General features: G+C 41.1%; 1 protein-coding gene across 5 annotated transcripts in view; it reads left to right on the top strand.

Moving 5' to 3' along the window:
• Positions 1-13,761, top strand: part of trim67 (tripartite motif containing 67) — a 71,880-nt gene extending 58,119 nt beyond the window's left edge. For 4 of the 5 annotated variants that reach the window (XM_073934045.1, XM_073934044.1, XM_073934043.1 and 1 more), the window contains 3 exons: positions 555-858; positions 8,197-8,359; positions 11,880-13,761. In XM_073934045.1, the coding sequence (XP_073790146.1) occupies positions 555-858; positions 8,197-8,359; positions 11,880-11,924 (512 nt within the window). In that variant the 3' untranslated portion in view covers positions 11,925-13,761. Of the gene's footprint in view, positions 1-554; positions 859-8,196; positions 10,159-11,808 lie in introns of all 5 variants that reach the window. The other variant, XR_012396304.1, reaches the window with a different exon arrangement.
• The last annotated feature ends 8,216 nt before the right edge of the window (positions 13,762-21,977 follow it).

Raw genomic sequence — 21,977 nt, 5'->3', positions numbered from 1 at the left:
GCAGTGAGGTGTAAATGTTCCTCTGTGTCGAGTTTCTTGGCTTCTGTTTTGCTTTTCCTGAACACTTCCTGTTTGTACAAGTGACTCAAACTCGCTCATTTTGAGGCAGGAACCGGCGGACGTGCAACAACTTTAACTATGAGGGAAACACAAAACAAAACTTTCCATCCGGAGCTCCTTCACGGGACTCCACACTTGTAAACAATCGCTCGCGCCATTCGCGCGGCTCTTGGTCCCGCCCAGACTTGTCAGCGCTACCAAGCCGACCAATCACAGAGCTTGCGCTACGCGTTGTTGCGACGTGTAGTTAAATTTTTTGAGAGGTGCACGTCAGTGACGCCGACGGCCACGGTGAAGGGCTTTGTGTCAGCGCCGTAGCATACGCCGGCATTTGACGCAGAAGTATAAATCAGCCTTAACTGTGGCCCACATTCGTATGCTATCTGGGAAAGGGTACTAATGTGCACTTCTTTAACAAATCAAAAACAGAAAACCCATTTTAAACCACACTTACCTCATGCTAACAAATTTCTCTTTTTCTTTCTCCTCTGCAGTGGCATGGTTCACCTTCGACCCAACATCCGCTCACAGAGACATTGTGCTGACCAATGAAAACCAAACTGTGACGTGTAACAGTTACGATGACCGTGTGGTGCTGGGAACTGCTGCCTTCTCCAAGGGTGTGCATTACTGGGAGCTTAGCGTGGACCGCTATGATAACCACCCTGACCCTGCATTCGGAGTGGCGCGGATTAATACCATGAAGGACATGATGCTGGGGAAGGACGATAAGGCCTGGGCCATGTATGTGGACAACAACCGCTCCTGGTTCATGCACAACAACTCCCACACCAACAGGTATGAATCTGCATTTGCCAAGGTGTTGATAGATTTCACAAGCTAGACTTTTGACTCTTTTGGCCAATCATTACTTGTTAAAAGAGAAAGAGACCATCGGTCCTATAGACTGACCTATAGACTAAATTGGCGGTGGTGTTAAGGCACTTTGATTTCAAGGTAAGTTATGATCACGTTAAATGAAGAATGTGGGTGGAAGGGTTTAGGGGATGTGACCACACAGGGCCCCTCATCACTGCGGGCCCGTCCGCCACGCCACTGATTTCAATGCAATTTGAGCTTCGTTCTTCTTCAGAAAACAAATTAAGATGTTTTAGATGAAATCCTGGAGCTCTCTCTTCCTTTATATAGACAGCAATGGTCTTGAAATCTTCAAAGTTCTGAAAAGGAACCAAAAACATTGTCAAAACATGCAATGTGACTTCAATGGTTCAACTGTAATCATACCAAGCTCCAAGAACATTTCGTGAGCCAAACAGCTGTAAAAACCACTGCAGAGTTTTCAGTTTAAGCCCATACTTTGAATTTCTGTGCATCCCTAGTTGATATTACATGTTAAGTATATAGGCATGAGTGAGTACTAATCAAATAGTTTAGATATACAAAGATGGTTCACTCAAATTACTATGAAAAGGGAAAAGTTTATGCTCAGTATGGCCACCCTGCAGAAAAATCCAGCTTAAACCAGCCTAGGCTGGTTGGCTGGTTTTAGCTGGTTTACCAGCTTGGTTTTAGAGGGGTTTTGGCTATTTCCAGGCCTGGTTTAAGCTGGACATAGCTGGTTTTGGCTGGTCAAGCTGGTTTTAGCTGGTCATCTCCCAGCCTGACCAGCTAAGACCAGGCTGGAAATGGCTGGAAACCAGCCTGGAAATGGCCAAAACCCCTCTAAAACCAGCCTGGTCGACCAACTAAAACCAGCCAACCAGCCTAGGCTGGTTTAAGCTGTTTTTTTCAGTAGGGCACCACAGCGAAGGAAGTCCCGCCTTTCGGGCGAAATAGCTAATTGTCAGTCTTTATCGTCATGTGCTTCTGTAGGGGAGTGGTCTTTACAGATTTGTTTGGAGAAAAAGTATCACAGCACATGCCATCCCATCACATATTGTGTCCTTCTACTGTTGTTCAACCGTATTTGCTTAGGTTTTGTCTGTGTTCTTCCTTTGCTTTTTCTAACCGTGTCCTCTGGTCACCATGGAAGCAATCTGTGTCATCTGTGACACACCGGGGTTATACCCCTGCTCTTTCACAAGAAGTGTCATGAAATTTTTTTGTGACCACAGAGAGTCAGGACCTCGGTTTAACGTCTCATCTGAAAGACGGGCAACAACGCTAATGGAATAGGGCTGCGTTTCTCGAAACATTCTTAAGACTACGTCATTCTTAAGTTATATCTTATCATTAACGCGTTTTCGGAAACTGTCTTCATTAAGTGTACCCTCTTTAAGTGATAGTTTCGTATGAATTTACGATGGATTTTTGAGAGTAAGGGTTAGGCACGATTGAGTTTCATTAACTAATTTCGAGAGGAGCACGTGATATGATTGTGCACCGCTGGCCACTCATCCGTAATCAGTAATAATCCAATCAGAGCTATCCTAGCTTAATATAAATGGATCTCTTTCTCCTTATTGCTCTATCTTCATTTTGGAAGAATCCCCCCTTCCACCCCATCTCCTCCTTTTTCTCCCCTTTCTATAGGGGGAGCTATGGAGACCTACCTAATCTCGGATCCCCTGATATGCTTATTGACCGGGCGGGAACCCTGGGCTCAAATATCTCCGAGCTCAGGGTTCTCTCCTGGGACAGCATGCCAAACCTGCTTTGAATGCCAAGCATATCTAAGTGGGAACTCTTGAAATATCTTGTAAAATTTTTCCCCTTTTACAGAGAACATGACAAGAAAATCAAAACCAAATTCAGTATATATCAATATTCTATAATTAATTAAATTATTGCGTATCAATAGCATCTCTCTGACAAGCAAATTATATACATCATTAAAATGTCACAAGAGTGGTCTAAATAGGGATTAGGTAAACAGTTACTCACAGTTTTACCAAACAACTCACCAGCACCTGCAGAGACACATTCGTTAGAAGGTAAACCTTAAGCAACCAAGTAATTGTTTAATTTACATAGCAGTTTTCTGGAAACTCTAAGCACTTTAGACATTTTGGGGGGGATGACGCTGCGGTACCCATTTTGCACCAGACCGCACACCATGAGAGGAGACCAGTGGGCAAATTTGGCCAAGATGCTGGGGTTAAACCCATACTATTTGAAGGACATCCAGGAATTTTTAACGACCACAGAGAGTCAGGACCTCAGTTTAACATCTCATCTGAAAGAAGGTGCTCACTTAGAAGTATAGAGTCCCTATCAATATACTGAGGCGTTAGGACCCACACAGACCGCAGGTTGATTGTCCCCTGCTGGCCTCACTAACACCACTTACGGAAGCAACCTAGCTTTCCCATATGGTCTCCCATCCAGGTACTGATCAGGCGCAGCCCTGTTTAGCTTCAGAGGGCGACCATGTGAGAGTTGCAGAGAGCTAGCTGCCGACAACATTCTAAGAAATGTTATAACTTTAATTAAGATGTACCTTAAGAAGTCTTTGTAGCCTACTCAAAGACAATGATATCTGCGAATGAAGCCCAGTCACATATCCCTACTGCTCGAAGGGGAAAAACCCTGTGGAGGCTTGGGCAACTTTTCCAAAAAGAAGGGCTTTCCTAATTTTTCGCGTCCTCGTAAACAAACTTCCGAATCATAGTTTTAAGTGTGCGATTAAATCTTTCCCCTAGCCTGTCCATTTGAGGGGTGTTCGAACACACCCCCACCCCATCTGCCCTCCAACCCCCACCCACCCAACTGTGAATGGTTTTCACAGATCTGTGTATTGTATTATATTATAAATCCAAAGGTGTTATCTATGTGCCAAACACACAGCATATACTATAACGTTTTTTTGATGTTTGATGACACAAATGCTTTTTATAATAAACAGATTTCAATTCTAAAAGGATCAATGTTTGTACATAGAGCACATCAAATATTGTCAGTGGCAGCTCAGTTAAACTTTCCTTTTAATCTTTATAATACTAAAATAATTAATAATCCAAAAAATTTTTAATAATTTTGGACTCTTTTCAAGGCCTCAGATAATATGTTTTTAAATGTGTTTTTTTTGGGATGAACAGATGCTGTCTTGTGTGTCTGGGGATCCCATACTTTCATCTGTTAAGACAAGTCATGCATTCAATTTGGAAACAAAATACAGAAGTATAATCTAAAAAAAATATATATATATACTGTGATTAAAGGTAGTGCTTTCGCCTCACAGCATGAAGGTCACTGGTTCAAGCCTCGGCTGGGACAGTTGGCGTTTCTGTGTGGAGTTTGCATGTTCTCCCTGCATTTGCGTGTGTTTCCTCCGGGTGCACCGGTTTTCCCCACAGTCCAAAGACATGCGGTACAGGTGAATTGGGTAAGCTAAAATTGTCCATAGTATATGAGTGTGAATGAGTTTGTGTGGATATTTCCCACAGGGTGCGACTGAAAGGGGTTCCGCTGCGTAAAAACGTGTTGGATAAGTTGGTGGTTCATTCTGCTGTGGCGACCCCGGATTAATAAAGGGACTAAGCCGAATAGAAAATGAATAAATGAATGAATAAAATCAACTAATATGATAAATCAGTGTTTCCACCAGGTTCAAAATCAACATACCACTTCTAACATGTCATCTAATTCATGTCATATAATGTCAAGCACCAGATTGCCAAATTCTGGGATATTCTAGTAGTAGTTGTAGAGCATTAAAAACATTAAGCGTGCAGATTTGGCTAGGATTTAGGGTTCTCCTGGACAGTATGGTGCATGTAAACGTGGTGTATGTCACACTTCTGCTGATGCAGTGCCTTGAGGTGAGTATCAAGGACAGGCTGATTATACCACTTGAATACTAATGCAACAATTTACACTTTTGCCTCCATTTAAGCATACTGAGGTGACTAAGAGGACACACCAGGAGTACAGCTAGTGTTACACTTAACAGTTCTTGAAATCTGTGCTGTCTGTATGCAACCCACATAATGTAGCCTAAAGCTGATCTTGCTCTACTTCTCTGTCAGTCTCACATCCGTGTACTCCTCCAGTTTTATACATTTGTACCTATTTCTTTTTGATATATCTGTTTTTTATTATTATTATTATAGACCATTTTGAGGAACGTAAACAAAACATTGATCCTAATGCATTTCCTGTTTTACATTTTTAATTTCCGCTTAACTTCCATTCATTCATTCATTCATTCATTCATTCAATCAATCATTTTCTATTCGGCTTAGTCCCTTTATTAATCCTGGGTTACCACAGTGGATTGAACCATCAACTTATCCAGGACATGTTTTATGCAGCGGATGCCCTTCCAGCTGCAACCCATCACTAGGAAACATCCATACACACTTGTTCACACTCATACACTACAGACAATTTAGCCTACCCAATTCACCTATACCACAAGTTTTTGGACTTGTGGAGGAAACCAGAGCACCCGAAGGAAACTCACGCGAACACTAGGAGAACATGCAAACTCCACAACTGACCCAGCCGAGGCTCGAACCAGTGACCATCTTGCTGTGAGGTGATTGTGCTACCCACTGCGCCACCGAACTGCCCCGCTTAGCTTTCAAGCTAATAATTTCCGAATAGCTTCCAAGAATTAAAAAAGGTCAACAAATTGAGAAACGATGTTAAGGATAGCTGTTTTTAGATTAAGTTATGATTGAACTGCCTCTTATTACAGTTATAAAATAGTTTAACAACAAGCAGGAAATGTTTATGGGCCAATGACATCACCACATTGAAATGGTCTATATTTTGAATATTGTATTCCAACAAGTTTCTTATGTTGTTTCTTTTGTCCCTCCAACACCCAGTGGCTCTAAGCAGGTAAATCAATCAGGTGTGTGTTTTTGGTAGCGTCCCTCCAGTAGAAATTCTGCTAGTATTAGATGTAGTGTCCTTTTTCAACCCAGGCTCATTGGAAATGCATGTCTGCCTACATTTTTGCAAAATAGATTGCTCCGGGAACGTTTCGTTGAACGTTTCAGGTGACAAATCCACTAGAGGGCGCTGTCTACATTTTTGGGAATCAAATGTGCATATATTGATAACTAAGTGTTTTTGTGTTTTAAATCTATTAATTCAAATAACGTTAAATTGAAATACGTTACTTTTTGCTGTATGTGTCACGTGAACGTCCCTCGTTTACATGTCCACAAGAAGGCGTAGCCCTGATTGTGGTAATATTTGAGGAAAGTCCTTAAAAATCATACCTTATGGCATTTTTTGACATTCGGTTTAGGTGTAGCGCCATATAATGAGCGTTTTTTAGAGTATAAAATACATCACGCCTATGGAAAGTCCTCGTAAACCAAAATGTGTGTAGTTAAGTGTGATTATTTGGGTTCCAAACATCAAAATGACCTGATGGTGTTTAAATGATTTTTGGTGAACTATCCATTTAATACCAAGCTGAAACTGAATCAACATTTAGAATTTGACTTGTGACAAACTGTTCTAAAGTTCTTGACTGCTCCATAAATATAAGAAGGTGATTTCACACTCCAAGACACCCTTCAGACTGAATATCATCACTGCTGTGTGTTTTAAAGTAATACAGACTGGAGTTTTGATTAGAGTGAAGCCACAGCAGTTTTCTCCTCCGTGCTCTAGTTCCACTTCACATGTGCCACTTCTTGCGTCCCACTCATTCCACTGTTAGGAGAGATCTGGGATCAAAGGGAAACACACAGACTCCGACTTTAAAAAATCCCACTGCTTGTTCCAGGCAAAACTCCACAAATCCTGTCACACATACTGGGATTTGGAAACAAGCAATGCGATGCCAACTGGGAACCTTCCAGCTCTGTTCTATTAAAACTCTTGCTTGATCAATCAGAATAAAAGATAATTACAGTTACAGAACTACAGTAAAGTAAATTGATGAATTCATGAGTAGTAAGTGGTGACAATGTTCTGTCATCCTTAGTAAAAAATGTATATATATATATATATATATATATATATATATATATATATATATGTATATATATATATATATATATATATATATATATATATATATATATATATATATATATATATAAAAATATATATGACTTATTCCAGAATTGCAGGTAAATTTCAAGCATTTAGGACTCATCTTACTTAAACTGGAATGATATACAACAAATGTATAATTTACAGCAAACTGAATCCTTTATTTATGCAAAATAGTGGTCACCAATTCCGTGGGTCAATAGGTACAGGGCCGCACAAGAAATCATTAATTATTTCTGTTTTATTTATTAAGTCTGAACAATCTTTATATTATATTATTTTGAAAAATTACCGTATTCTCACGGTTACATTTCGGACACTTGAGAGCCAAAATTTAACCTACGAGCTAGCAAAATGCCATTCACACAGGGCGTCAATGCTTGATGGAGAGTGTGTCTGAAGTTGGGACTAACGCGATCATCATAGCAGCATCATCCAATGAAATTAGTCCGCAATCGGTTATAGGGTATTTGCATAAAGCGTTTTGATTGGCTGACGCTTCTATTGGCCCTTGAAAAGTTACGAAATTTCCAACTTCTGCAGCAAGCACGGATTGACAATTCATTTCGACAATGCTTGACGTCACCCATTCAAAGTAAATGGGGAGTGTTGACACTGACGTGCCATGTGAATGGGGTGTGAGAAACAGACGTCTTTGGAATTCTCTTTTTGCAAAGAGGAAAAGGCCCAGTGAAGGACCCCTTTGTTGAAAGGAGGACCTGATTTGTTGACAATCGCAAATGATGGCAACCGATCACATACTGTATCGTGTCTTTTCTGCGTGCAAGTTCCTTATTTTCAATACAGGCGCACACTAATTGGAAGCAAGTTGCCAAGCGGCATGATGCGCTTACGCCTTCCATGCGCGCCCAGCTAAAGGCATCTTTAGAATGCAGCAAGCACACCGCTAGTCAAGTGACAAGAACTGACGGTTTCATATTTTAAATGGAATATACACATTTCAGTAGACTAATTATTTCAGACAAACACTGCAATGCTTTTTAATTTTCTCCATAAATAAAACGTGTATCAGATTTGCAGCAATGTTTTTGCAGCTTATCATCCTCCAAAAAAACTGTTGATGTTCGCCAAGCACATCCCCCAACCACCCCCTAAATATATATAAGTTGCTCTGTTTATATTTGAATCCTTCCTAAAGTTATATATAGCTCATATCCTTAATCTTCTCCTACCTGTTCTACTTGATGTTTGCAGGGCTGAGGGTGGCATCAGCAAGGGCTCCACTGTTGGGATCCTGTTAGACTTAACAAAACACACCTTGACTTTCTTCATCAATAAACAGCAGCATGGACCCATGGCTTTCGAGAACTTGGAGGGTGTGTTCATGCCTGCGGTCAGTCTCAACCGCAATGTCCAGGTGAGCAGCAGATCCATCGGGTCCTTTAACTTACTCAGTGATTGGTCTCAACACTCCCAACCCCACATTCTGAACCAATCTCATCACAGTCGGGTTTCTTGACCCATTGTCTAGCAGATATTCCAGAAATCAGGGTTAACTTGTATTCATATAAATCCAAACTCTTGTCTGATTAACCCAAACCTTTGCAGTCCTGGTGTGGTATGACAAATTATAAATGGTTCTTGGCACAGGATTCTAGGCAGGGTTGGGCAACCATGCTGATTCAGTCTGGTAGAGTGCACGTGCGTGACATCACCACCCTGTTGCCTGGTCACCAGTTTCTTTTTAACTGGCTAAGCTGAAGCATGTTATCAATTGACAATCAAACATGTTAGATCTATATATAAACAAACACTAAAGGTTTTGGACAAGAATCCAGTTAGAATGCACCATTAAGACATCTGTGGCCTAATGGATAAAGAGTTTGGCTAGTAACCCAAAGGTTGCTGGTTGCCAGCAGGATTTGAAGATGGGTAATGTAAATAAACCACACTCTCTCTATCTTCAATACCCAGCTGGGGTGCCCTTGAGCAAGGCGACTAGCCCTAATTGCTCCCTGGGAGCTGGAAGTAATAGCTCCCCACTGCTCCAAGTGTATGTTCACAGTGTGTGTGTGTGCTCTCACTCAATATGTGTCTGTGCACTTGGATGGGTTAAAAGCAGAGGACCAATTTCGAGTATGCGTAAAACCATACTTGACAAAGCTTACAGAAATATGTCATCTTCATCCATCGCTGTTTGCATTACTCTTGCATTATCAAGGCAAAGACTAACACACTTGTATTACAATCCAAAGAGAACCCATTGAGAACCCGATTGAGATTGCACCTAATGGAATGGTTAAGCAAAATGAACTGTTTAGCCCAAAAGCAGACTAGTGGTTTTAGTTTTTGAAACCAAATGTTGAGGGTATTTGTTTACCAGTTATAAAGCATTAAATGATTTCTGGAATCTGCTAAGACAGGGGTGTCCAAACTCGGTCCTGAAGGGCCGGTGTCCTGCATAGTTTAGCTCCAACTTCCTTCAACACACCTCCCTGGAAGTTTCTAGTATACCTAGAAAGAGCTTTATTAGCTGGTTCTGGTGTGTTTAATTTGGGTTGGAACTAAAATATGCAGGAAAACGGCCCTCCAGGACCAAGTTTGGACACCCCTGTGCTAAGAGATTATCTTAATATGAGTGAGATGAAAATGTGTATTACCTACCATAGGAAAACCTGTAACGCTAACTTGGGCTGCATCCAAAATTGCATACTTCCCTACTATATAGTATGTTCAAAACAGTATGCGAGCAAAGTAGTATATCCAAATTTATTGTAAAACATATAGTAAAAACACGCAAGTACCCGGATGACCTACTACTTCCCGCAAGATTCTGAAGAAACTTAAGTGCGCATTCAATGGACGCTACGCTATCCCATAATGCCATGCAAGAGAATTCCTAAAGAGAAGCAACACAGGTGATGTGTGTTGGTCATGTTATAATGACAAATGGCGTATGTAGTCTGAATGTCTGAATTCCATTTATTCTATTCCCATTCATACTATATAGAATGTACTTACCTGCCCAAGTTGTAAGCGATTTTGGACGCAGCCTTGGGCAGCTTTTGGTCTTCACTGCTTTATTCCATAGAGGCAGCATTAGCATTGACCATATTCTTTTTAGGCTAATGATTTTAAGCTTGCCTTCAATAGGCTTTGATATGGTACTGGATTCTGCCATGCTTAAATGTTTCCTCTAAAGTACCAAGAACTACAGTATTACTGGATTGAACTGAAATCAATGTAGATCAAAGTTCCTGGAGAGCTGTAGCTCTGCATAATTTAGCTCACGCCTGCTTAATAGTCTCCAGTAGTCTTGAATACCTTGCTTCAGCTGTGTTTGTTTGGGGTAGTAGCTGCGGCCCTCCAGGAATTGAGTTTGAAACCTATGTTGTAGATCAGGGGTGTCTCAACCTCCTGTCCTAGAGAGTTTGGCTGTTTCTCAGTATGCGTTCTTCGGCGGTCTTGCGTCCTCGTGCAACGTCATCATCAGCTGCCTAAGTTTAGTTCCAATACTCAAGACCGCAAGTACGGAGGACGCGTGAAACTTCCCGGATGTGTTTTTGATATCGAGGACGCACCGATGCAGACTTGAGCACCGAACTCGCTCTGGAAGTCCCAGAAGTCATTGCGACTGGAGGTGGGAAGCGCAGCATTTTATTTAGATTTATTATTAAAGTTCAGAGATATCACTTATTTACCTCAGGAGTTTCCCTAAATGAAACGGTGAAAGTAAACATTACCATGAACATCTTAATAAAGGAATAAACACATTAAGGGTTGTTTGTTTGCTGAAATTCGTATTAAAATGTGTTTTATTTATATTGTGCAGAGTATATTTATAATGTTTTTATGCAAAGTATATATTTTGAAGAGGGGGGAAACAATAAATCGTTGTATGAATGCTGAAATGTTTTAATAATTTACTATTTAAAACGCGTGAAGGTCACATGACCATCATTAAGAACGCAGCATCTCATTTCTCAAAGGACGCATTCTCTGCCCTCGCGGTCTCGTGAGTTCGTTCTTCTGAGGACACCAGGCAAGACCGCTCTCCACAAGAACGCAAGTCCATTCTCTGCGTTCTTGGAATTGAGAAACAGCCAATAACTCCAACCCTAATCAAACACACCTGAACTAGCTAATCAAGCTTTTATCTAGATCACAGGTGTCAAACTCAGTTCCAAAAGGGCCGCAGCTCTGCACAGTTTAGTTCCAACCCTAATTAAACTCACCTGATCAAATTAATTGAGTCCTTCAGGCTTGTTTGAAACCTACAGGTAAGTGTGTTGGAGCAGGGTTGGACCTAAACTGTGCAGGGCTTCGGCCCTCCAGGAATTGAGTTTGACACCCCTGATCTAGATATACTAGAAACATCCTGGCTGGTGTGCTGAAGCAAGTTGGAGCTAAACTCACCAGGACCGAGTTTGGACACTCCTGTTGTAGATCAATTGCAATGTGAATAACTAGCTTAAATTCCATCCCTACCCTACTGAAAAATCCAGCTTAAACCAGCCTAAGCTGGTTAGTTGGTTTTAGCTGGTTGACCAGGCTAGTTTAAGAGGGGTTTTAGCCACTTCCAGGCTGGTTTCCAGCCATTTCCAGCCTGGTCTTAGCTGGTCAGGCTGTGAGATGACCAGCTAAAACCAGCTTGACCAGCATAGTCAGGCGGAGAGCCCAGCTATGTCCAGCTTAAACCAAGCTGGTCAAGCTGGTTTTAGCTGGATTTAGCTGGTCATTTTTCAGCCTGACCAGCTAAGACCAGGCTGGAAATGGCTGGAAACCAGCATGGAAATGGCCAAAACCCCTCTAAAACTAGGCTGGTCGACCAGCTAAAACCAGCCAACCAGCCTAGGCCGGTTTAAGCTGGATTTTTCAGCAGGGTATCAGCACATTATCTCTCAATGTTCATACCTGAAATTTGTCTCCTTTCACAGGTGACTCTGATCACAGGTCTGGAAGTTCCAAAGAGCATCATGTGATCATTATCTCTGACCAATGGAAACAAGTCAAACCACCCCTTTTTTGTCAAAGAAATGAGTCCTCTTATACTGCACTGATATGTAACTTATTCTGTTTTGCAATATTTGATCTAGGTAATTTATTTTTCCCTCATGGTCATGTGGGTGATTTGCATTTCAGTGTTTACAGATGATTCCCATGTTTACAGAAAAGCAAACCACTGGATGTCCCCATGGGGGGCAAAGCTGGAGTCAGAGACCCCAAACTTTGAAGTCGAGTTCTGCCTCTTTTTCTTTTTCATACCTCCAACGAAAGATTAGCACAGTTCCAAAAAAATATGAAGTTTGGATCAAAACCAACTTATCAGGCATTTGAGATGTTCGCAAACGGAACAGAGTGATCAAACAACTGCGAGACTAAAAGTGTGTTTGAAATCGTTTCAGGTCAATCTCACACGCTATCTCAGGATTACTTACCTTTACTGTTCTGTGTGGTCACAGCACACACTTCAAAAGGCCTCAACAAAATCTGGGGCGCTGGGATTGAAAAAGTCCTGCTCAAGCCAAAAGCCGTGCTTCAGAGAACGGTGATGTTTACAGTTTATTTAGTTCACAGTTTTAGAGCTTGCAAGAAATAGTGCTTGAATGGAGGATGAAGGAGTTGCTATGCAGTTTGTGCTTTGAGTGGCTTTAAGGGGCTATATGTCAGAATTTTATATGTATGCATTGATTTCTTTTTCTCACGGGCACACGCAAAGCTTGAAGGTAAACAAACAACGGATTATCATAAACATTTTATCGATAATTATTTACACAGTTAGCATTAAGAAGGAACAGAAACGTTATCTGACTAACATCTAGCAGCTAAAAGGTGTCTGGAAAAATATTCAAGGGCTTTTATTCTCATAAACAGCATGGACGTGAATGCGTCTGACTGTTCTGATTGGCTAAAGCAGACGTCTCACGTCAGCACGTTCTAGACGTGCACGCGCTCTTTCCGTCAATCTTCATTCTGCATTCACACAGCGCACCATTCCGGCAAATTACCGGTAATGTTACAACTTCTCTTTCTGGAAAATAGCCGGAACGAATTTACCGGTATTTTCAAAAAGGACCTGTTCACACATACAACCTTTCCGGAAAATTGCTGGTAATTTTCCGGAAAGGTCTATATGTGTGATAGGGGCTAATGATATCCAGTCTTTTGTAACGGTCATCACACACACAAAAAATATGTACCCCTACATAAGTAAGCCAAACAGTATTTTATGTCTTAACACTGAAAATGAAAAAAAAAAAAATTATATTCTGGTGAGGTTTGAACTCGGATCGGCGGCGTGTTAAAGTAACGTGCTAACCACTAGACCACAATGGCGCTTTTGATTTCTGATCAAGTTATGTCAGATTTATTAATGTAGTGAATCATCTGATTTTCATTGAGCTGGTGTAATATTTATTAATATTAATTAATATTCACTAAGGTGCTGCTGTTTGGGGTGGAATGGGGTGCCGCCCGCAGGTTAATGATGATTATCATTAACCTGCGGGCTGCATATTGCTCACGGGGCTGCGAGAAAATAAACAAAAAGAGCGGAGCTGCAGCAAAATAATGAATAAAAAGAGTGAGGCTATGGTCAAATAAATAAATAAATGAACTGCTGAGAGTGCGAGAAGCTAGGGACACCGGCCCTCGCGGCCAAAAAATGGACCGGCCCACTGGGAATTCTCCCGGTTGTCCCGATTAGCCAATCCGGGCCTGGTGACATGATAAATGAATGATTGTACAATAATAGAGAATGCAAAAAGAGATGTACTGTAGTGTCAGTGTACTCTTTTACACAGTAGTACTTCCGACATTGTGTAATCTTTCCGGAAATGCATCATCATTTACCAGAAATGACCTCTAAGACCAGTCCAAAACAAAGACAAAAAACTGAAACCAATAGTTTTTGAAAACTCTTGTCAGGATAAAGATTCACAAAGATGTCGGGGTCTGTGTAGTCATGTAGCCATCGAAACCAAAGTGTTTGGATTATCCCCACTGTCATTCCCTTTGTGTCACATCAGACTGTGCTTAGCGATCCCTGTTGTTTACAAGATAAGAGTCTGTGCAATGACCGGTGCACCATGTTGACATCCAACCGGAACCATACCTGCCAACACTCCCGTTTTTCCTGGTAGTCTCCTGTATTTCAGACCCATCTCCCACCACCCTCCCGTTTTGTTATTTCTCCCGGAAATTTACCCTCCAACCATCAGATTGTGCATTGCGATCTCTGTTGTTTACAAGATATGCATATGTGCAATGACCGGTGCACCATGTTGACAGCCAACCAGAACCATACCTGCCAACATTCCCATTTTTCCCAGTAGTCTCCTGTATTTCAGACCCATCTCCCACCACCCTCCCGTTTTGTTATTTCTTCCGGAAATTTACCCCCCAACCATCAGATTGTGCATTGCGATCTTTGTTGTTTACAAGATATGCGTCTGTGCAATGACCGGTGCACCATGTTGACATCCAACTGGAACCTTACCTGCCAACACTCTCTTTTTTCCCGGTAGTCTCCTGTATTTCAGACCTATCTCCCACCACCCTCCCGTGTGTTATTTCTGCCGGAAATTTACCCCCCAACCATCAGATTGTGCATTGCGATCTCTGTTGTTTACAAGATAAGCGTCTGTGCAATAACTGGTGCACCATGTTAACAGCCAACCAGAACCATACCTGCCAACACTCTCTTTTTTCCCGGTAGTCTCCTGTATTTCAGACCCATCTCCCACCACCCTCCCGTTTGTTATTTCTGCCGGAAATCCCCCCCCATCTGCCAAGATGTGCGGTGTCGGCAGAACAATTTCCTCTTAGGACACCAACAACTGGCGCTACGTCATAATTACACCCCTTCAAAAGCAAGTTAATGTGTCCGCTAGAGTTCAGGTTTTTCAACTTGAGCGAATCTTGCAGGCCTAACAAGCAAAACGCTCAATTCGCGCCATAGGATGTCTATTCGTGTCTTTGCATTAACTTAACTTGTAAATTGCTCACGCTTGTGCTTCTGGTGTGATCTCATCATTACATATCTAGATATGTATACACACTCGACTATACATTATCAAATTTCAAACTAATCAATGTCATGACAGTATCATTACAATTTTCCTCATATGTTATTGTTAATATGAAGCAGGCAAACTGCAGAGTTGGTAAACATATCTACGATCACATGCTTTCTTACATGCTGTTTTCTAATCATTGTCATTACTGTTGTCATTAACCCCTTTTACACATACAAATATTTCCGGAAAATTACCAGTAAACTTCTGAAAAGAGATCATGTGTACAGGCCATTAAAAAAAAAAAACTTAAATATTAAAATTACAGTAATAAATTAAATTAAATATTAAATATTTTATTAAATAAATTAACTGGTAATGTTACAACTACTCATTCCAGAAACAAACAGATTTTCCAATTGTACCATTGCCAGTAGAGTGTCAAAATGTTGCTGTTGCTAAATGATCTATTATCCAATCAAAGAACAACACGAGTATGTCAGTGCATTCAATCACATTCACTCTCTTGCTGACTTCACTTGATGGCCACCATTTTAGCTAATAACAATGATTTCTGAAGTCTACTTATAGCCCCTTAAAACCACTTGCTGTGAAGATTCTAAGGTGTTCTGCTTGGTTGCTAGGTTACTTTTCACCCATGCTATAGTCCACTCTGATTGCTAATAGCACACCGCTGCTGAATTAGCTGCACAATTTGACGTATCATTGACGATGGTAGCACAAACAAAGGGTGCGTGCTAATCTGTAATGCATTATGCAAAACTGTGAAGCTCGTCTTAAACAACAAGGTTTATAGAAATGAAACAACAACTGCCATTAGAGATAGATCCACAAAGTAGATTCGGCCTGGGTGCTTTATATGATCCACAGTTGTAAATATTTAGCCAGAGTTTTACGCTGAGGTCTCCTTACACTGTGACAGACATATTTCTTGAAGTCTTGATGTTGAAGTGTGTTATTTTTCTGTTAGTCCAGCTTTGTTTGCTTGGGGCATTTTTAAAATGAGCCATTTTAGATTTCACACAAAAGTGTAAACGCTGTGCCTCTTCAAACAAATCATCTCTCGATTGGTTGATCCAGCCCTAGCAACAACTCAACCAATAGCATCACAGTTATCTGCAGCGCTACCTGTATTTCTGACCAAACACAGATGAGTGTCCGGGAAACGTGTTTGAAAACAGTCACAATGTTTGTAGATTCGTTTAGTGACTCTAGTGGTGCTGAGAGTACACACTTTTACTTTCAAAACTCCTACAAACTTAAGCTTTGTCCTCCGGATAACGAGTTAATAAGCATTTGATGGCTCTGTTTACCAGAATAATTTTCATGCCACACCCTTTAACAGTCCCCGCCCCCTTTTTTTAAATGTAGAAAATTAAGATATTGCATGTAGTCAGGAGAGAAGATTGTGCTGGCATGTTGTACAGATGTAAATATGGTGCACAACAGTTACACTTATGGATTGAACAGGAATCAGAGCTTTCAGTCTGCCCTCTAGTGTTTGATATGGGGAATTGCTTTCTGAGCTTGGAGTTCAAACCCCAAAAAGCTCCTCACCTCCATATTATCAGCGCTCTCATTCTCAAAAATACAGCGCATTTATTGTTAAATATTACGAAGAGCCTCATATGGACCTTACAGAAGGAGATACAGTCCTATGTTCAGCTTATACCTCTGTTCAAATTATAAATGATTTCAGGGAGAAACGACAGATCATCTGAAGATATTATATTTATGTTTATTATTATGTCCAGATATAAAGGAGAGGATGACCTAATGGTGATGTAAAGCATGGGATGATGTTGATATATATAACAGGTTTTTATGAACAGTTTAATAAATGTAAATAGTTTGATCCTATGGCTTTTATCAGGCAGTGTGTACAGTGCAGTACCAAAAACAATGCATTTCCCAAAATAGGTGCGTTGGTCAAATGTGAAAAGCTGCACTGTAAGGAATGTCTGGGGTTCAGTCAAGGCATTTTTGCACCACTGTGCTTTTTACGTATGCTTTATCGATACTTTTTGAGGAACCATATGGGTCAATCAGTGTGTATTAAAACACACAGGTTTGAAGTCACTCTAAGTAAAGATTAAGTCATTCAATTAAGACATTGAAGTTACAAAAATATCTGATGCACAGCCTTGGACACATCATCAGTGTTGTTTCCTGGACTCACAGGGTGTTCCGGGTCTTGCAACAGACACCCTCCTCCAGGCGATCAGGCTGATCAGACCCCGGCCTGTGTCCAAGTGGCATGCTACTGCCCCCACCGTTCTCCCCTCTTCAACCAGAGCCATCTGGATGCTTTCTTCGCTGCCTCCTTGTTGTTACTTAATGGCTTTTCTTTGGTTGGTGCCTGTTATTCCAAGTGTACCACAGGCCTTGCTCAGGGTGTTGCTGGCAAATCCCCTACTGCCCACTTCCACTGGCATGCACCTGGTCCTCCATCCCTTTATTGTATTTTACGAATTGTCATCGAGCGTTTTGGGGCATTACTGCCACCTTTAGCTCCGGAGTGTGAATCAGAGAATAGGTTTACAGATTAAAGTAATGGACATCTCGTGTGAATGCCTGGTTTAAACACATGCAGTAGGTCATGCTGTGCATGTGCACTTCAATGTGCGTGACGTACTGCATGCATGACACTGTGTTACAGGCTGCTGCGAGGACTATTTGGACCAATGAGATTGGAGCTTGAGCTGCTGAAGTTACATTAAAACACCACTTGGGTCTGCACCATCAGTCTAGTGGTTAAGTGCGTGGACATATGGCACCATGGTGCTCACGGCGACCCAAGTTCGATTCCCGGCTCAAGGTTCTTTGCTGACTCCACCCCCCTCTCTGCTCCCAATGCTTTCCTGTCTGTAACCTCAACTATCCTATCTCAATTAAAGGTTAAAAAACTATAAATAAAAATAAATAAATGCATTTTTTTTAAAACACACCAATTGGTGGTGCTCAAGCACAAAACGATCTAACCGAACACACAGGAATCGCGAATAAAATAATTTCGATGAAGGGATTTTTTTCACTTCGCTTTCTTTGAAGACTTAGAACTTTTTCCCGAAAAATTCTGATCAGGTGTTTGTGTGTTGTAGAGGAGGAGATTTAACATAAGTGGAAAAGTTTGAGAGTGACGACAACTTCTGAGGGTCAGAAGTGTTTTACAGCACCACCTTGTGTACCGGAGTATTTCCATTTTTTATAAAGCATCTTCTAATGTCTGAATGATTTTTCTTTCGGCTCATCACCAGTGACATTAACATGAAAAAAAGTCTCAAAAAAGCTTGTGATAAACGCGAGCGATAAGGATTAGGATTAAACCTGGTTTGTGAAACTGGGGGATACTGCCTGTAAGCCTTTTCCCACTTGCAAGATTGTTTATTTTTAGACTCGTCAGAAATGATTTGTCAGTGGTAGCTTTGAGCATGCAGTTCATGTGTATTATGTTTATGCATACAATTAAGGGGAAATAAATGACAATGAATACAATTTAAATACAAGCTGAACCTGAACCTCGGACATTCCTTCAATGCCTATTAAAACTGCCGTCCGTCTAGGAGAATCTATCTTGCCGAAGTAATTTTTTTTTACGGTGTAAATTTAAACATCACAATGACCTTTTTGTTTGTCTGTTTGTTTGTGTTAAAGTATATTTAAAAGTTTATGTCAATAGAGAATAGAATCACTGGTCACGTACTGAATATGAAACTCTCAGACATACACTCACTTTGCTAAGATCGGAATTAGGCTTATGAGATTTAAGATCGCACTGTAAGACTAAGTTATTAGCCCTCCAGTGAAACTTTTAATAATTTTTATATACAGTAGTCAGCATTTGAAAAGGATCCAAAAAGCTTTACAAACTGAATGGGTGCAGCTCTTTAGGTTTAGGACAACTTTCATGAACAATTTTGATCCACTTCAAACACTCTGACAACTGTATATCTTCGTAGGATATTTTTAACTGTATTTCCTATTGAGAAATGACAGTTTCTATGGAATAAAAAAGTAATTATTATTTTTAGTTAAGGTCAATATTATCAGCCCCCTCCAGAAATGAAGGTTTGGATAAAAAACAGACGGCTGTTGACCAATGACTTGCCTAATTATCCGAACCTGCCTAGTTAAGCCTTTAAATGTCACTTTAAGCTGAATATTAGTATCTTGCAAAATAACTAGTCAAATATGATGCACTGCCATCATGGCAAAGACGAAATAATGTTATTAAAAATCAGTTATTAAAACTATTCTGTCCAAAAATGTAAACAGAACAAGTGAAATATTTGAAAAAGTATTTAAATCTCACAGGCGGGCTTATAATTTTGTCTTTAACTGTATATGTAAGACACTAAACCAACTTTACAGTAATGATACATGTGCAACGCTACATTATAAGTATGATGGAGAATCATGGGAGAAAGGATGCGTTTAAATGAAGTCAGTAACGCAGGTAGATCTTGGACATGAATGGTTTTCCCAATTATAATAGTAATTTGTTGGGCTGAGGAAGCTTATCTCTTGTGCCGTGCCTCATTCACACTAATCTGACATGATTAGAGATGTTGCTTGGGAATGTGGTGCTTTTACCAGCTCTGGAAGTCAACAAACTAACCTCTGATCAGGGTTATTCTTCAACAATGACCACTTTTTTTTTGCCACGTGAACCTTAAGAAACTTCATTACTGACAGTGTGCATAAGGATATTAGCTTTTTTGGGGGCAAATTAGATTTAAATTACGATTGTGTAATAACGAACGAGCGAGCTAATGTTATATAATCGCCATATAACATAATATATACACAAAAATCATGATCATATTTTTGTACTTTCTTTGCATAATTGCTCAGAATTACTTACCATATGATAATATTTATTGAGTTTTATGTATTTTACTATCATCAAAACCATGAAGGAACTGGTTAATACAATCTTTCCAGAGTAAATATGGGAATTTTCAGACATTGAATAAAAAAAAAAAATAAAAAAACTTCTGTTGGCTTCTGCGAACATGGACCTTCAGCATGCACTGGGGCGGTTTGCTGCTGAGTGTGACGCGGCTGGGATGCTCCACCGGAAAAAGGTGGTTTGCCATCTCCAGGTTGGAAGAAAGTCCTTACCCCAGGTGGAGGAGTTCAAGTATCTTGGGGTTTTGTTCACGAGTGAGGGAAAAATGGAGCGTGAGATTGACAGACGGATGGGTGCAGTGGCAGCAGTAATGTGGTCGATGTACCGTCCGTTGTGGTGAAGAAGGAGCTGAGCCGAAAGGCAAAGATTTACCTGTCAATCTACGTTCCTACTCTCACCTATGGTCATGAGCTTTGGTTCATGACCGAAAGGACAAGACTTCGGATACCCTATCTATACACACTAATAGATAGGGTAAGGAGCTCTGCCACCCGAGAGGAGCTCGCAGTAGAGCCGCTGCTCCTCCACATCGAGAGAAGTCAGCTGAGGTGGCTCGGGCATCTGTTTAGGATGCCTCCTGGACGCCTACCTAGGGAGGTGTTCTTGGGATGTCTCATCGAGAGGAGGCCTCGGGGAAGACCCAGGACACGCTGGAGGGACTATGTCTCTCGGCTGGCCTAGGAACACCTCGGGATCCCCCTGGAGGAGCTAGAAGAAGTGGCTGGGGAGAGGGAGGTCTGGGGTTCTCTCCTAAGATTGCTGCCCCCGCGACCTGGCCCCAGATAAGCGGATGAAAATGATGATGAATGATAAAAGTCTGGATTATATTCAAAGGGGTTGGAGAATAAAAATAAAATGCTTGGTTTTAGACCACAATTCTTCATTAGTATGGTGTCGGGCCTCTTTTTGTGCAGCCAATACAGCATCAATTGTACTGATACACGTACTGCACAGTGGATTTTGAGCCATTCTTCTTGTAGAATAGTGGCCGGGTCACTACATGATACTGTTCCTGAATTGCTCCACCAAAACACCCCAAAGTGCCTCAATAATATTCAGTTCTGGTGACTGTGCAGGCCATGGGAGATGTTCAACTTCACTTTCATGTTCATTAAATCCTTTTGTCACCAGTCTTACTTTGTGTACTGGTGCATTATCATCCTGATACATGGCGTACAATGTTTAAACTATTGGGTGCACATGGTCTTCCAAAATGGTTCTATAGTGCTTGCAAGTGACACGCCCATCTGGCACAAGTATTGGGAAGGCCATGATATTACAGCCCAAACCATCACTGATCGTCCCCCATGCTTTACTCTGGGGTAGCAACAGTTCTTTGGGGCTTTTCCACACCATAACTCTCCTGGATGTGGGAAGACAGTAAAGGTGAACTCATCATCAGAGAACAATACATGTTTTACATTGTCCACAGCCCAAGATTTTCCACAGCATCACATAGTGACCTGGCCACTATTCTGCAAGAAGAATGGCTCATAATCCCTTTGGCCACTGCGCATGACGTGTATCCGTCATTCCCAAGACAAACCGATGGCCACAAACAGAGGTCCTACACCAGGGGTCACCAATCTTGGTCCTGGAGGGCCGGTGTCCTTGCAGGGTTTAGCTCCAACTTGCCTCAACACACCTGCCTGGATGTTTCAGGTATACCAAGTAAGACCTTGATTAGCTTGTTCAGTGTGTTTGATTAGGGTTGGAGCTAAAATCTCCAGGACACCGGCACTCCAGGAACAAGTTTGGTGACCACTGTCCTACACCATACTAATGGAACTATTGTGGTCTAAAACAAGCCGTTGCGGTTTCATTGTCCAACCCCTGTATATAAAAGTACCAAAAAAGCCCCCCAAAAATAAATGAAGCCATGAAAAAGTATGGATGTAATGAGATCATTTAAATAAAAATCCATGAGACGTAAGTGGCCACAGTTGAAGAAACACCCATCAAAAGCACAGCTTAATAAAAAAATCTAGCATTTAAACTAGAGGAATCCCACTTTTTTTCAATGATTGTTTTGAAAACGCACAAAATGAAAAGGTCTTGAGGTGTTTGTAACGTGGTCGACTGCTTGT

The sequence above is a fragment of the Danio rerio genome, chromosome 20, assembly GCF_049306965.1.
Source record: "Danio rerio strain Tuebingen ecotype United States chromosome 20, GRCz12tu, whole genome shotgun sequence".
Taxonomy (NCBI): Eukaryota; Metazoa; Chordata; class Actinopteri; order Cypriniformes; family Danionidae; genus Danio; species Danio rerio.
Note: the sequence above shows the minus strand (reverse complement) of the source record. Positions and strands in the feature narration are given on the sequence as shown.